The following is a 17,235-nucleotide window of genomic DNA, read 5'->3' as shown; positions in this document are numbered from 1 at the left end:
TCCTGTGCTGGTTTGACTGCTGTTGAAAGGAGGTACATTGCAAGTGCCTGAAGAGAGGTGGTTGGAAGGATGTAGTTGAATCAGCTTTAGTTGATTTGTACGCAAAATGGAGCTTTTTGAACTTTGCATATAGGATTTTCAAGACTACGCATCTTAGAAATTCAATTACATGGAATTCAATGGTTAAACGGATTTGCTCAGAATGGCAGGGGTGAAGAAGCGATTAGAATATTCAACAATATGATTCAAGGTGACGTCAGGCCCGATTATGTAAGCTTCAAACGCGTGCTTTTTGCTTGCAGACACAAATACAGTGGTTTGGTTGATCAAGAGCGAGAGTACTCATCTCAAAGAGTATGGATTATGGGATTAAAGTTGGAATTGAGCATTATAGTTGCATGGTCTATCTCCTTGGCTTGGCTGGGAAGATAGAAGAAGCTGAGATTCAACTAAAATTCCAAATTTAGTAACGACTCATCTCCTTGGGCTGCTCTGCTTGGCACTTGTACCACAAGGACAAGACCTACTGTTGCTAAGAAAATGATGGAACTGAGACCTCAATTATAATTTGAGCTAAGTACTTCTTGCGAATGTGTACAGAGCAGTCAGACTATGGAATGATGTTAAAAATATTTGGAATGGAATGCAGAGGAGAGGGGTTAAAAATGAAATTTGACAAGCTTTTAAGCAAACAAAAGCTTTACCAAACATGCATCGTTCCAGAAATTCTAATAGACGCAGATCATGCACAGAGATGCATGTGTATGTATCATCTGTAAATTTGATTCCATTGAACGCACAATAATGTGAAATTTGTGTTACGATGGCTCTATGTTTTTTACTCAGTCTAAGGCCACCTTATCATGTTTGTCGAAGCTTACAAGTATAAACAGTGAATCCCAAAGAATGTGGTTAAAAGTAGGTAAAAATTGTAGGTCCTATGAACGGCGTGAATGGAAATAAAGTTTAATCAGCTTATAAGTAATTATAAGATTTACCAAACAGGAACAGTGGATACTAAATTTACCATCCTTAGCTAATGAGACATTATATTTTTTTCCATATCTTATATGGAATATCAAGAATTTCCTTCAACAAATTAGTCACTGAAGCAAGTCTACAATTCTAACCGCAGAAATCAATCGGCATGGAAAGTATTCTAACAAAAACATCAATATTCAAAGTCATCTACTCTCTTTCTCCAGAGAATTGTTCTGATGAAAATCATAGAAAAAAGCATAAATATTTGGACAAAAAAAATTTAGATGATAGAATGAAGAATCCTGCTGATCATAAATAGATGGGAAAAAAAATTGTTTTAGATGAGATCTACCTCTAGTGTAACAAAATCCATTACTGAAGCATAAATTTTCTCAAAAAAATGCTTAATAATATGGCTTCCTTCCACGCCACCACAACGGGGGGTTAGGGAAAATAATATCCCAAAATTCCTAATGGATTCTGGGAAGAGACCCTCTTCCCCGAAAACAAAAAAGACTCTAATTTCTAGATGTCAAATGCTTGTGCTGTCCTTATTGCAAATAAACTGTTGTCTGTTGACTGCGAAAGTTAACGATATAGGTTTTGACATTTCCCAGGAAAATTGTGAGAGACTAAATTTCAACTGTAAGAAAATCAATTACTATATCAATTATATCTCCCTTGCCTTGCCCTTCTCAGATTTGAAATGAATGGTAAAAACAGGGTACAAAACATACCCACAGGGATGGGAAACGGCAGAGAGAGATGTTCTTGGTCTAAGAATGAAACTGTTCTATACTGGTTTACTATGCATCAGAGAGTCCCATAACAAGAATCGAAGAATTAAACAATCAAACCAGGTAAACACAAACTACCTCCGCCGCTCAACTCTCACATCACAATGCTGCCATCATCGTTGATCTTGCTGCTTCTCTCTTCATCTCTGCAGCCTTTCCACTACCTCTGAAGTACATGTAAACTTGCTGTATATCACGGATATTAATAAAAGTTCAGATAAGACCAGTATTAAGACTGCAAAACCAACAAGTAAAGATGATAAAAACCTGAATAACCCATATGCTAATCAGGGATTCAATAGAGAAGAATCCAAATCCCACAAGATAGAATATCTGCAAATAGGAACACATTTTAATGGTCATAACGTTTCCTCAAAACTATCATGTTGTCCAGCAAACACTGACAGCAACACCAAGCAATTGAGGAATAAAATACTGATTCACTGACTGTTTAAAATTGAAGTACTTCTTCCTATCAGTTCTCACGAAGTTGCATATTTCAATTTATTTGATGATAGTTTGATGTAGATTTCAAATAAATGCCATGAAAGAGAAGTTCAATGACATTGAAATGCCCAAAATTCAATATTCCAGTTATCCAAGTAAGATTTCAGCAGAATTTAGTGATAAAAATATCAGTAGTTTGATATCTGCAGGAAAGCAATTTGAATCACCATATGATCTGAAAAAGCTTACCCCAACCAAAGCGTTACCACTTAAAACGTCAATTGCAGGCAAGATTCCACTGTCAAAAGAAAGATATTGGGATCCTTATCAGCAGGCGATACACAGAATAGAAAACACAAGATAGGATGGGCTTCTTTTCTGTTTATTTTCTTTGCACGTTTAATTATTCTCCAGAACTGCATGCTATTTTCCTTCTGCACATTTTTTCCCCTCCTTTTTTTCTCATTTTTTCTTGCATTCGTGTAACAAAAGTCCATCATAGTTGCATTACATTTGCATTTAAACCAAATATGACAATAAGAACTTACGTCAAAGATTTTCCTTTAAAAATGATGGGAGGAGCAACGGCAGCAAAGACACAGAAGCCAATATGAAACTGCATATAAAGCAAAGGAACAAGAACGAGATTGTCAAAGCACCTTACATGTACAAAATAAAATTTTATAAGAAAATAAACTGTGAACTTACCACGTAACTCAAGAAGAACCAAGTGAACTTCAAAGCACTGTCTGTCCTGCAAAGAGACCAAAGACCAATTATAAAACACATATCAGTAAAATAAAAGCAATTGAGTATGAGTAATAATTGTACATAAATTTGTCTTTAACAAGTTAATAGAAACAAAACGAACTTTCTAGCAATATTACAATACACCAGTGACACATTGTAGTACTACTAAATAAGTGAAAACAAACATCAAACATAGAAAAAACTTGAATTTAACAAATACAGTTTCATATCTAATGGGGTTTGCAAGTCAAACAGTCAGCTAAAAAAAATAAAAATATATGAGATTCATACAAAATTTGCTCAAAGTCAGAAAAATAAATAGAGGGAAAGAAGGGAGCCTTGTAGGTACCTCATTGCACGATAAAGTGGACGATACCAGAATACATAGGCTCCTGGAACACCCGATATGAAGTATATTATAGCAAGAAACCAAATTGTTGGACCTACAACAGGGAAAAAGTATAAATGCTATTATAGGTTTATCGATTGTAGGCAACTTAAAACTACTGTAATATGTTGTGAAACACCCACCTTCCCCTTTAATCCAAGCTAAGGTAACTGCTACAACGTTCCATAGAAGACACACTATCAAACCTGCAAGTCGCCAGCAATAATACCGATCCAGCATAAACTAAGTCAACTCATTATGGCAATCATAAAAATTATCACAAGTGTTTTATATAGCTATATAATTTTTTACTCATCCAATATATTATTATTACTATTAAAGTGAGATATAGGCTTAGACGGGCAGGGGAAACAACATATTGCAGACTCCTAGGCTCATTTGCAGCAAAGATGAAGTCCCAGCACCACCTTCAGGACATGTCTCCATTTATTTCGTTGTTTATTTCTTTCTATGCATCTCTAGGGACACTTTATACCCACATTTTAGATGTAAATGCTGTTACTCTCTCATCTACTCCTGAGTGGCACAATAGTACCATCTGCAGACGTATACATCTGTGCATAAAGCAAAACATTTTCTCTTATCTGGAAGGGTCAAGTGCTTAGGGCTTGCATCTGTTGGACTAACACTGCAATGTAGAAACCAGTCTATATATATATATGTGTGTGTAAAGTGTAAATGAAGCAACAAATTTATGGGTGATGTTAGCTTAGTAGTACTCCATGTAGTATTCTCATAGAAAGAAGTCAAGAACTTCAGTCTCATATATTAAAGCACCAGCAGATTTCTTTCCAACTATGTGAAAAGAATAACCAGAAATCAGAAGCCAAATGAGTAACAGAATTATTTTTTTTAACATAACTTAGAACTATTGCGAGAAGTTTCATCTTCCAAGCAAACCCAAGAACAGCACTATGATTCATCAGTTCACCATTTCTATCATCATCCACCTTGCCATTCCTTTCTCTCCTCCTCCTCCACGTACCATCACTAACCGCAAAAACAAATGAAAACCAAAGAAAAAGACAACTTCATATTCTGTCATCTGCAGTTATATTATTAAAATTAGAAGCTTACTCTCTTTGATATGCATTGCATTTGCACCGATTAAATCAAATTAAACAGCTGAACTTTACGAGTTTCAAATTATGATGGATAAAAGACAATGCATCTGTTGGGGAGAGGTGATACTAAACATGGCCATTATAAAAGGTAAAAGCTCCTAATCAAGAAAAATGCCAACCAAAGTTTAACAACTGTAAGGCTCAGTTTGGGATTGCTTTTAAAACCCTAGCTTAATGTCAAACAATCACATATTTTTTAGGTGTTTGGTAAGCTGTAAAAAGAAAAAACTAATTATGGAAGAATTTGTACCATCTGGAACAGCATATTTTGAGAAGGAATTAAAAGGTAGCTTTGGATATTCTGCTTTTAGTTTCTCCAAGTAATATTCATAAGAATACCAATCCTAACAGTCATAAGCAATAATAATATGTTTTCTATCATAGGTTGTTAGCATTCTACATTTAAGGATAATCTAATTATATAAATTTTGATATAACTATGCTGAACATATTATCTATGAAGTTATATTACATATTTTTATAAAAGTAAAATAGATTTTAAAATACTGCTAATGATAATAATTACAATACAAAATGACACAATTATAATCAATGACCATTTTAGTAATTGTATACTGCCACAACAATGAAACACTTTTGTATCAAACACTCGAATGTTGATTTTGAAACACAAATCAATTCTGAAACAAAATTTTGTTAAACAGTTAATAGATTCTTTCCAAAACTATTAATTTCTTCAGCACAGCTAAAGCATTTTTTTTTTATTTTTTAAATTATAGCAATACCCAACTAATCCAAAATCATCTATATGATATAATTTAGTTGCTCAATGATGTCTATTATAATGTAATTTTCCATTAGATTATTGATTATTCTGTTGCATTAGCTGTATAATAGTGCAGAATGTAAAAACTATGATTTGAGAGAGAGAGGGAGAGAGCTCAGATGAGGCTCTTCTTTTGGGTCCAACCAGGACAGCATTACTTGCAGATGGTAATGGGGTCTGATTAACTGTTTCATTAGGTTTCCTTTTAGTTTTGAGAGATTTTTCTCCTGCAGTACACTTTCTGTGAGCAAACAAATTGTCCATTTCTTTGAAGACATGCATCCGTAAAATGGACTCAATGTTGATGTGCAATTGCATGAGAGATAGCCACTTCCTTCTAGAAGCAAAATTGAGCAATTGATGCAGGGTTAGGTAGACGTTGAGAGAAATAGATGAAGAGAAAGACAAAGCTCACCACCCTAGTACATACACCTAAGCGATACAAATATCACCACCTAGGCATAACTGAACCCTGCGCTTGATAAGTCCATAATCCAATCCTTGGACAAAATCCAACCACGTGTTAGAGAACTTCACAATGAAGTCAGATGAGAAGTGTAGATTGCGAGTTATTAACATAGCTCACAAGCCTTTCCAATATATCCTACTTGTACATTTAGTACGCATACATGAATCCTACTAATTATGTTAGATCCATGATTATTCTTCAAATCATAGGCAGATAATAAATGTGGAAAATTATTGTTCGATTACTCTTCCCTAAAATTTAAAATAGTGATTAACACACTAGTGAGATTTCTTGGGAACTTGTAAATAATGATTATCATGTTCAGGAAAGATAATAGAAGATTACAGAACCTTAAGTCGACAATTATAACAAGATAACCTATGTAAAAATATCACAGGAAAGTGAAAGTACCCAAAAATGACGTGAATGCAACATATTGCAGCTTCTGCAGATGGATTGGAATTTCATTTCCAATGTCATGATGAATAATAGGAAAAAATGGTGGCCAATTTTTTTCCTCAATAACAACTCCAGCTGCCCAAGAAAAGCACATACTAATTGATATGTTAAATAAATAAGAGCAGAGTTCAACCAATCAGGTCTGCATAATATGAACGAGCACACATAAGAAAAGAAATTACATCGTGCAATAGCATCTTCCCTCCGTTTTAGTTCCTACATGATGCCAAAAAAAAAAAAAAAAAAAAAAAAGAAGAAGAAACACTGATTATTGATAGAAATGTGAACAAAATATTAGAAGTATGAGAATTTAATAGTATTTTGAGTAGCAGGTGTACATCGAAATTTTAACATACGGAAGTCATTTAAAACGAAGAAAACTAAAAGAATTAAAACTAGAGATTCTAGTAGAGTTACAGAGATGATGTCAAAGTATCTTAGCATAACAAAGAGCACATACAACAGCCCAGCGACAGTTTTGTTGTCTGGACATCATTCCGATGGAATGTATCAGAAAAAACTTGCACCAACTTGTTTACTCAGATATTCTGGTCACCATAATATGCTATTGTACAAAGGGGCAATAACTTGGCATAAAACCTGATAAATGTCTGATGATTTGCAAATGGACATGAGTCTCTCTAATGCAGGCCCAAACTAAGACAAAACTACTGTATACCAACAAAGTAACAAGATTAGTTCTCTTAAGCATCATTTTCAGTTATAATGTATACTTTTTTCTATGAAATGCATAGCCTTGACTTTGTTCCCCTTATCAAATTATACACACACACACACACACTGGAAACAATAGAAAAGAACCTGTTCCCTTTTTTTCAGTTCTGCCTGTTTAGCTTGCAGTTCTCTTTCTCTGTTTTTCAGGTCCTGAAAAAAGTATGCAAGTAAACTATCATTTTAACTTTGGTTAAACTACAGGCATAGACAACAATTATTCAGTTTGTCAACAAGCATAATTCGTTGACGATTTGACATACATTGGAACTATCAAGAGGAATATCAACCGTTGCACCACGATCATAGCCAGCAGGTTCAGGAGGAAGAGGTGAAAGCCTTGAGTTTGCAGCAGGCACAATTCCAGGATTCTAAAATCTCAGCAAAATAGAAAACATGTAAAATAATTATCAAAATACATTAAAAAATTCCACAAACTACCTGCATAACTTTGAAACAAAAAATTTCTTAATGAAACAAGATTGTGAACTGTAAAATATTAGATAGAGAGGAGAAAAACTATGCATAAAATTACCATCACATATCTAAGCAATAAAGATAACAAGACTTTTAATTCCATTTGCTTCCAAAAACAAAAGATAAACATGACGTTAAACCACAATGATGCGGGAAAAAAAATTTAGATAAATTTTCACTAATGCTTCTTGAACTAATATCCCTATTCTTATTCGACTTAACCTGTAGTTGGTGAAAGATAGTTTTTTAAATGGAGTTTGACTTTAATTTTTAAATGGAGTTTGACTTTAATATGTATTTCATTTAGATTTCTTCCTCGGATTGGAATTTCCTTCCTGTAGATTTTGTTTTCTAGTAAGATTTTTCAGTTTAAGGTTTACATAACCTAAAACTAGGCATATTTAGTCCAGCAAACATAACATTACAGTTTAATAACTCAATTTTTGGTTCGCAAAACTTCTGGTTTGTGGATTTTAAGCCTAAAGTACTTAATCTCTAGTGCTTAATTTGATCTATTCCAGTATTCTTGTTTTCATTCATGTTTTCTTTATTATCTAGTTAGTTAAATCATGTTGTCTCAATCAGATAGTCTCAATCATGAGATTCCATCATACATTTGACTGGGGAAGACATGATACAAAGGTTAAAATTCCTGTATATAGATGCAAAAAATTCAAAAAAAAATTCATTCAAAGAAACAAGCATCCCAAGTATGATCTGTCCCATATGCAAAATCAGCAAGCAGAAAACCCAGAGAGGGCGGGGAACCTAGTTATTATGTCTAGGATTTCAGGAAGTCCAGAGTAACTACTGTGAATTGGAAATTTTCAGAAAGAGAAAAGGCTTACTATCATATAAAATGCACCTCCACCATAATTTGATTGACCCCTACCTCGAGATCCTTGATCCTGAAGTCAGAAGCTCAGATCCATAAATAAATATAACTACAAATTTAGTTAGATAAATAACATGGATATGAGAAAGAAAGAAATGAAAGGAAAGGAAATTTTCATAGGAAGGATCAAATTAAAGGTCAAGTTGTTCTTGTTCATGCCATCACTTTTTTTGTTTTGTTTTTTTTTTTTTTTTTTTTTTTTTTTTTTTTTGATAAGTTGTTCATGCCATGACATAACAAGACAAGTCAGACTTATCGAAGAACCTCTTAGGATTACCAGAGATGTACACTAAGATGTTTGCTTTCATTAAAATTGCCAGAATTTATCCCTATGTAGGTTCTAAAAGCTTGTTCTAAACAACCTTGAGCATGTTTGGCAAAGCTAAAAAAATTTTAAGCTGGTCAAAGATAATATTTTCCCACACATTTCTTAAGAACAAAAACTTAAAAACCACTTATTATCCACACATTCCATTGAACTCACAGCTTAAAAGTTATAAGCACCACCAAGCAAGAACCTAAAATATAATCTAATGTTGCAAATAAATGATAGGTCTTAATGCGATCTACAGTTTGACGCCAGTAAAATTGGGTGAATGATATGGATTGTGGACAGGTATCAATGAATATTAAAACCTTTTAGGGTATCATTCCCCTTTGGCATGCTTCCATAATAACCAAAATCTTTTGATCTGTACCCTCAAGTTTAATTCCTGGACCCTGTGCCAGAAAGGCAGAAACTGATAGAAAGCTAATTACGGAAAGAAAATATAGCCTTTGGCCTCATTAAGATTCAAGTGTATATACTTGTCAATAGAAGTTGAAAAAATAGAAAAAAGAATTGATGATTTTTTTATAGTTGAAGCTTCTACATCTATGGTTTCCATGACAAACAAATCATTGGAAACAATTTCTAATAGAATTTCTTATCTTATCATTCCTACATTCCTAGTTCCAAAACTAAAACAAGTAGATGATCGCTTGACGATAGAATATATGTATATCTTGAAGCTCCTTTCACCAATTTTTTTTTTATCTCCGTGAGTGTGACTAAGACATTGTAGATAGCAATTGCAAGTGTGTCGAGTAGATACTACTCTCAAATCACACCAAAAAGAAAACAAAAGAAATAATCTATCAATAGTAGCTTCTATATTTTTCTGGAGCAAACTTCAGTCACAAGTCTTTAAAAATTACAAGTACTATGGGCATGGACATAATATATTTATCACTGATTCGCCTTAAGAATGGTACCAAAGCTAATTTAACTTTAAAAAAGTCATAGCAGAGTCAATCAAATGAAACATCAAGGTTTTCACCTGTTATGTTAATAATTTAAGATTTGTCCTATAAGAAATTGGGATAAAAACTACAATTTGAATTTAAGTTACCAGATCTCTCATTTCACGCAGCAAACATCAAAAAATCCATCAAGCATTGCATTATTACAGTCACATTGTCAACAAAACAGAACAAATTCTACAAAACCGCAATATCTAAGTCATCAACAGGCATTACATTTATAGCGTATATTGTATTTAAATATTTGAGAATTACCGCAAACGGATTATCTTCTTCTTCATCAAACGGATTGGAATCATAACGGCCAGCCATAACAACGAATTATAAAAAAGAAAATTGAAATTCTGCAAACCAGCTTTAAAGAAAATGGAAAAACGAAAAAGTTATCGAGAAGATTGGTACTGTAAATGGTAAGAAATAGGGTTTTGATTTTCGGCCTCAGGGAGAATGTACGGCCCTCGAAATATTATTAATTTTGATAAATATTTCTCTACTCCTTTAAAGAATGAACTGTTAAATTCCCACCAAAATGGTATTATTGGCAATGTAACTGCCGGGGTAGAATTTATCCGCACGCGAATGCCAGCCTGCCAGACCAATCGTGGTTGCATGTAAATTATATGTCGAAACAATTATGCTACAGACAAAAAAATAGGTTCAAAAATAAGGTGTACATATGTCAATACAAGATTGGATTGTTTGAAAAATAAAAATAACAAAAATCAAATTATCTGCTGCCAAAGCAATCTGTTTTTTCCTGTCTTTGAACTTGAACAAACATCATATTCCATATTCAAATTAATTAAGTTGGATATCAGATCTGATCTATTTCTTGCTAATGGAGTATGTAAATAACTACTCAAAAAAAGGGTAAAGTAAACAAAATCAACACGTAGGTAACGTGTATTTTGGGTATTACATGATGGAAAATATGAATATGGACGACAAAATTATTACGATTTTATCTTGATTTAAAGATGGATGTTAAATAATTAGACAATTTTATCTTTCATACCTAACTCACCTGTGATTTAAAGTCCTTTTTTGTCAAGTAAGATCCAGATTCACAAATTTAAATAGGAAATTTAAAATATCATTTTTGAAAGCTGAGGACCTAAAATTACACTAATCAAAAGTTTAGGGCCTAGATATAATTTTCCTTAAACTAAAACAGATTAAGATATTTTCCTTATTATTAAAATTAATTATCATAATTTAAATTTATTTTGTTTCATATAACTCCTTGTATATATTATTTTGTTCACTAGGATTAAGAGATCCAAGATTAGCAACTTTTAATTGTCAATGTGGTTGATTTCAACCAATTGATCAATTTGAGGAGAAAAAATAGTTTTGCTCTCTTAGCAAAATCTTGAATGACATTTAAGTTTAGGGTTATCGATTCAAGATAATTTCACGAGAAAGCAATCTCATTAACAAAATTGTAAATGTGTTTTGATGGAGAGAGAACTAGTGTTTGATTTATATACTACTTAGGATTGTTACACTCCAATTCTTGATAGTGAGATGTGACATACTGTCATGAAATTTCATGTTGTATGACTATATTTAAATAATTCATGAGACGAATTAGTAAATAGGCCGACTTTTGGTGAAATTTGGCATTGCTAAAACGGAAAGTGGTGTTCAATCTGGTCGAAAGGCGCGTGAGACAATATGAATTGTAATTAGGAGATTATTATTAGCAAATAATATTAGAGGGTTATAAATAGACGAGTTTAAAGAATAAATAAAACTGCAGTTGCCTACCGTTTGAAGCCAGACTCAAACGGTGTGTGTGCATGTTACGTTTTGATACCCAATAAATTCTGGATGATGATATTAAATATTTTTGGATTTTATTTCATAGGTCTCAACCGATGAGTGAAATATCTATCAACACATTCAATTAATTGACTCAACTCGAAAAACAACTTGAGGGTCATTGGAAGCAACTTAATTTAGTTAATATTGCTCACAATCCATTTACTTCTTGGATGACTCTCTTTTGTGTTCCGACCCCTTTACCATTTGTTGTCCATGAGCTCACTACTATTACACCCTAAAACTATATATTGGCCTCAATATGGAAGAAGCCATGTGTGTGCGCGCACTCGTAAAAGGAGGCAACTGACTTTCTTGTGTTTTCTCCCTTCAAGTTGAAACTTGTCTTCCTCTTTTCTTGGTTACATATTGCAGCCACCACATTGTGTTCTTTGTGAATACATTGAGTTGAGCAACCGAAGTAAATTATAGTTGTGAATTGGAGCCATTGGTTGGGTGTGTTTGATAAGGTTGGGATTGGTATACTAAGTGGTGAGTGATTTACACTAATTCTATTATGTCATTAATTTCATGATTTTGCTATCTTGGAGAGTATTTTAGAAGTGCTAACAAGTAATTTTGGTGTTGTTTTGTAGATTGATGGAAGTGGAGGAAACAAGAGCTAAAAGAGGTCAAAGGAAGGAAATAGGCAAAAGCTAGCGAAATTGGATGAAATGACCAAAACGTAAGAGATCCAAAGTTCGAGGATTAAAACGCAATTAATCAAAAGTCTTGTCGAAACTTGAAATGAAGATCCGAGAGTTCTAGAAGCCAATTGGATGAAGGAAGGTGTCAAAGGAATCAAATTTAGTCAAGATATGATCATAAATAATTTTCCAAACAAAAAGTTTTGCACTGGAGTTTTGGTCTCATATTTAGACTCATTTTGACATAGAAAACAATTGAATTGGAGAATGATTCCTGAAATAAAATTGTAGTTCTTTGAATTAGCTTTCCAACGCATCTTGAATCACTTCAATCAGATATCGAACGAAAAAGTTATGACAAAAATACTGAAAGCTGTCCAGTGCAACCGAAGTAGTCCTAAGCGCCCAGGTGCCATGATGCTGAAATTTTGACAGAAAGTCAGCGTCTAGGCGCCCATATTGCAGCGCTCAGGTGCCACCGTGCGAGAGTAATTTTTTTTTAGGTTTTTACCAATCTTTTTCGGCACAACTCATCTCCAAATCTTTTCATAAACTTCAAGACATTATAAACACAGAATTAAAGACCTAAATTAGAGGGGAGCAGCACACTAAAAATCTGTGGAATCAAGCCACGCGTTCTTGACGTATTGAAGAGAAGACAACAAGAAGGGAGATTGAAAAGAGAAATTCAAGAAGATTAACACCAAGCAATTGAAGATTAGAAGCATTCATTGGAAGGAAAAGGAGATCTTGGTGCAAGAATTCTACTTTTTCTTCTACATCTTTATTACAAATTCGGTGATGTATTCTAAGACAATTTCCTATTTTTCTTCCATTATTATGAGTAGTTAAACTTGATTTTAGAGCGAACAATGTAATCTTTTAGAATCCTTTATTTCATGCAATTGAGATTCTAGTGTTTTTATATTTTTTGTGTTGATTTTAATGTTGTTCTTAATACATTTAATTACTTGATCACTAATTAGATAATTTGTGGACAATGATTGCGTAGAGATGGGGATTATTTGTTTAGACCACATGTTAAAATCCGATAAATTGATATAACATGTAGAAATACCTATATTGATTGCTACGATCGTGTGTGAATTCTTAGAACCAATGTTTCGTTTAATTAAATTTAATTTGCATAGAGATATGGAATTAAACTAATTAAATAAGTTCAATGAGAACTCGAGAGGGGTAAGTTGAATACAATAGAAGAATTCGACCGAACACTACCTTAGGTTTTATGAATCTTGATTTATGAAGTAAAGGTGACCAATAGGTGAAATTGTTCCGCCCTAACGTCCATTTATTGTTTGAATTCTCAGTCACTTTTCGTTGAATCCAATCACATTTTTAAGTCTTTAGAATAAAAATCACATTTAATCATTGTTTTTGTTTATTTTCATCAAATAAAAGTTAGAAATAATAAATTGGGCATTAAAAGTACAGTCCTCGTGGAAACAATAATCTGGACTCAAAATGTCCACTTTACTACTTGTTACGATCCGTTCACTAGCGGGATAAAATTGACAACACTGAGCCCGGATTCCACAAATTGAAGATCTATTCCGCCACATCCACACAAAATTTTCCAATGTAAACTTGACAATCTTTAAAAATATTTAAAGAGCATCTAAATCTCAACAATATATAAACATGCAAACTAGATGCTAATATTATTTATCGGGATAATATGAAAAATAATAAGTTTATTTATATAACATCTTTAATTTTGATTGAATCTGTCGCATGCACGAGATACTTTGCATTGGTGGAAAAGCCTTGCAACAACTTGGATCAAGCAAGAAAATTTACATTTGGTATACACTGGAATTCAACGAGATTTTTTTGTTGAGGTCTATGTGCTTAACGATGACAATCCATGACGACCCGACACTAAAGATGTATATGAATCTATATGAGAGTCTTTGTAATTCGTATTTATGGAATTTCAAACACAAAGCAATTTCCAAATGAGAATATGAATGCACTTTTAACAACAAGAAGAAGATCAATGAATGAAGAAAATGTAAGATTTTTATTTCTTAAAACCAATCAAAGAATCATCAATATATTTATAGCTTATTATTGCATATCTTCCCAAAACAACAATTCATACAAGTCACGATCATTTGAAATTAAAATTACATGATGAAATAAGTGAAAAATAGACCATTTATTAATTGGTTATTGATTGTTGAATATAAGATAGTTCATATATTTTGTAATGGAAGATGAACCTTTGCAATACTAAAAAGGTAATGCTTTATTTGACAACATTGAGCATTGATTTGGAAGGTGAGATATACTTTTTAAAATTCGTTCAAAGCGATCGAGAATATTATTATCTCTTCAATTGAACCCTTCAAGAGATGGAAAACATCCGCTTCATCATATTCCTTCTTTTTTCTTCTTGCTGGCACAAAAAAATCAAACCATTCTAAAATACGTTTGAACCATGAATAGACACAATGAGATCGTTTTGATTCTCACAACTTATGTTAGTTGCACCTCACTTTATCTTTCACTCATTCAATCATTTCCCTTTTATTCTTGGTTTAATAAAGATTTATGACTCATGCAAGCTATTTGATTCATGTTACAGTGTCACATTATTAGGGGAAAAAATCCGATAATCTTTTATCATTTTTTATATTAAAAATAAAGGAGTTTTAAAAATTCTCTCATTTAAATTGACCAAATTTGCGAATACATGAAGGTAGTGAAAATACCTCAAATACTTACTATGGTGGCATAGTAGCCAGGCTTTGAACCAGTAATCCTATATGACTAACTGAAAGCACTCCATGGACAAACTTGAAAAATCTTTTAGCATCGATAAATCGATGAGTGAATAGATCACATGCCCTATATCCTAGTTTAATTCGTGAGTATATGAAGTAGTTAGCCAAACTACTTTGATGATGACACCATCTCTGATACTCGTATAGGTTGATTTTTATGAATAATACATACATAACTAAAGTATTCTATAAATAAATATTTGCATTCTAACGTTTGGAGTATTATATCGAAATTCTATTATTAATGATCGATCGTTGGCTTACATTCAACATCCGTATTTGATAAATCAAGGCCTTTTTTGTTGAACTTTGAACATGTTATAGTTATTGATCTTAATTCAATATCATTTAGTCACGTCTAATTCCATCATCTTCAATAATCAATCCATTCAAACTTCTTTATTAACTATTACGTAGATCTCAATATCGTACTTCTATAGAAGATTATCAAGGTCCAAAATTAATTATTGCTTTTTTTACTCCTAGAACCTTGCAAGACAACCTCTAACACTTAAGTTAGAAAATCAATGTTTAAACTCATGAATATTATAGAACGATTATACATGAACAAACATTAGATCATACAGAATCCCAAATATTCTACCTCTAATGCGTCTCATACACATTTTCCCGTCACATGAAATCGAAATTTACATATTTAAATAGGCTAAGTAGCCTAGAATGATGTGGTGATCTAAAATCACACTAATACTAATTTTCCTCCCCCCACACCACCCAACCCCAACCCCCACACACACACTCACAAACTTGAGTCAAAATGCCTCATTTATATTAAAAAAAATAAAAAATAAAAAAAATTGCCCAAAGGTTTCAAATATTTAAAAATCCTGTCAACGGATACTAGAGCTTTCAATCTTTAACTTACATATAAAAACTTTGGGACAACTTTAAAAATGGCTAGTAGATTCTTCCTATTTTTCACAATAGCCTTTCTTATCAAAAGTATTATATTGCCCTTAATGAAATTATTTGCAAGATTTATCTTATATCTTTAAGGAATTGTCAATCGGGTCCTATATCTATATTTTTCAATCTTTTGAACACCTTTAAATATTCTTTATATTTTAATAGTTCTTCAAAGATTATAGGTTGGCCTTTCTTAGTTATATATCCTTTAAATAATCCTTCTGAAATTTCTTCTTGTATATCCGTATGTTTAGTTATAATATCTTCTACTTTTCTTATTTCTCTATAAGTTTTCACAGAATCAAATCCTATGTTATTCTTACAACTAAAATCTATATTTCTATATATTTCTTCAATTTTTTCTTTACCAATAGGGAATATAACATCAGATTTTACATCTAATTTGAGCAGGAAAGAAACATCTTCTTCATCTAAAAATAAAATAAGATTTTTATCTTCATTAACAGTAGAAGTTGATGCTTGTGAATTACTCATCAAAGATAATTAAAGCATAAGCATGTAAAAATAAATAACTTACAGTAATCAAGTGGAAATAAACAGGTTTTCCCTCCAGTATGCTCTTATAGATGCTTTGCATGTACTTAATCAATCTTTTGAATCAAGTAAAGATTAAAAATGTTTTTGAAATCATTTGGGTCCACAACTGCTTCCGCAAAAGGTTTTTCAATTAAGGTTGCATTTCTCATTCTAGAGAACTAGCCGTGTTTCCACAGACGCTATCTCACAGTATCCAGAGTCTCTGTTTTCACCTCTATCCAAACTCTTTTCAGAATCAGGTTCCTACTTGGAACAAAATTTTAAAAGATAACTCACACACAAGATGCTACAATTTTTTGTTAGAAAACTGCCATTTTCCCCTAAACCATTCATCAAAGACGAGTACTTTGGCATGGCTAACATCCATTCAAAATCAATATTTTGAAAATCTTTTAAAATCTCTATCTGTACTGCCGAGGAATCATGAGAAGCTTAACGAAATCCTTTTATGGAAACTTTGTTGAACATAACAAACTTTACTTTGATATTCATAAACTGAAATTGTACATGCTTACAAACTATATTTACATACCTTTGGTACTCACCTTATGAAGTTTAGAACTCCATAAGTGATTACCTTATTACACGCTTTCCTATCTTCAAGCTTTCTAATATTTTTCTGAATACAAGTAGTGTATACAGATTACAAGAAATTTTTCTCTAAAATGTTCTCAGAGAATAGAGATAGATTTTTCGAGATATCTTCCTTCTTCCTTCATATCCCCTTTTATAGGAGAGTTTGGAATCTTATCTTGGATAGGTGTCTTCCACTTTCTTTGTTAGGTAGCAAGGCATCTTATCTCCACCGAATTCTTCATTGTCTTCTTGCTATGTGGACCT

The 17,235-nt window shown here is 32.6% G+C and overlaps 1 protein-coding gene across 2 annotated transcripts; it reads right to left on the bottom strand.

The window, feature by feature from the left end:
* Positions 1 to 1,357: 1,357 nt before the first annotated feature.
* Positions 1,358 to 10,223, bottom strand: LOC111375781 (secretory carrier-associated membrane protein 1-like). 2 transcript variants are annotated; one of them, XM_022998663.1, is made up of 13 exons: positions 9,885 to 10,221; positions 8,281 to 8,340; positions 7,219 to 7,326; positions 7,046 to 7,108; positions 6,406 to 6,439; positions 6,176 to 6,298; positions 3,507 to 3,569; positions 3,325 to 3,418; positions 2,934 to 2,979; positions 2,774 to 2,841; positions 2,475 to 2,523; positions 2,046 to 2,111; positions 1,358 to 1,964 (listed from the first exon to the last, which is right to left on the bottom strand). In XM_022998663.1, the coding sequence occupies exons 1-13, from the start codon at positions 9,939 to 9,941 to the stop codon at positions 1,878 to 1,880; spliced, it is 918 nt and encodes a 305-aa protein (XP_022854431.1). In that variant the 5' UTR covers positions 9,942 to 10,221; the 3' UTR covers positions 1,358 to 1,877. The 2 variants fall into 2 exon arrangements, with proteins under 2 accessions (XP_022854431.1, XP_022854432.1); XM_022998664.1 differs by lacking the exon at positions 8,281 to 8,340 and having other exon boundaries at positions 9,885 to 10,223.
* Between the last annotated feature and the right edge of the window lie 7,012 nt (positions 10,224 to 17,235).

This window comes from Olea europaea, unplaced genomic scaffold, assembly GCF_002742605.1.
Source record: "Olea europaea var. sylvestris unplaced genomic scaffold, O_europaea_v1 scaffold1415, whole genome shotgun sequence".
NCBI lineage: Eukaryota > Viridiplantae > Streptophyta > Magnoliopsida > Lamiales > Oleaceae > Olea > Olea europaea.
The sequence above is the reverse complement of the archived record's forward strand: the minus strand, read 5'-3'. Positions and strand labels throughout refer to the sequence as shown.

Bases quoted from the DNA above. Each gene is read 5' to 3' on its own strand.
- LOC111375781 (XM_022998663.1), bottom strand. From the start codon at position 9,941: ATGGCTGGCCGTTATGATTCCAATCCGTTTGATGAAGAAGAAGATAAT. The intron at 7,109-7,218 runs GTATGTCAAATC...TACTTTTTTCAG, and splicing joins TTCCTCTTGATAGTTCCAAT to GACCTGAAAAACAGAGAAAG. The intron at 1,965-2,045 runs GTTTTTATCATC...CGTGATATACAG, and splicing joins TTAGCATATGGGTTATTCAG to CAAGTTTACATGTACTTCAG.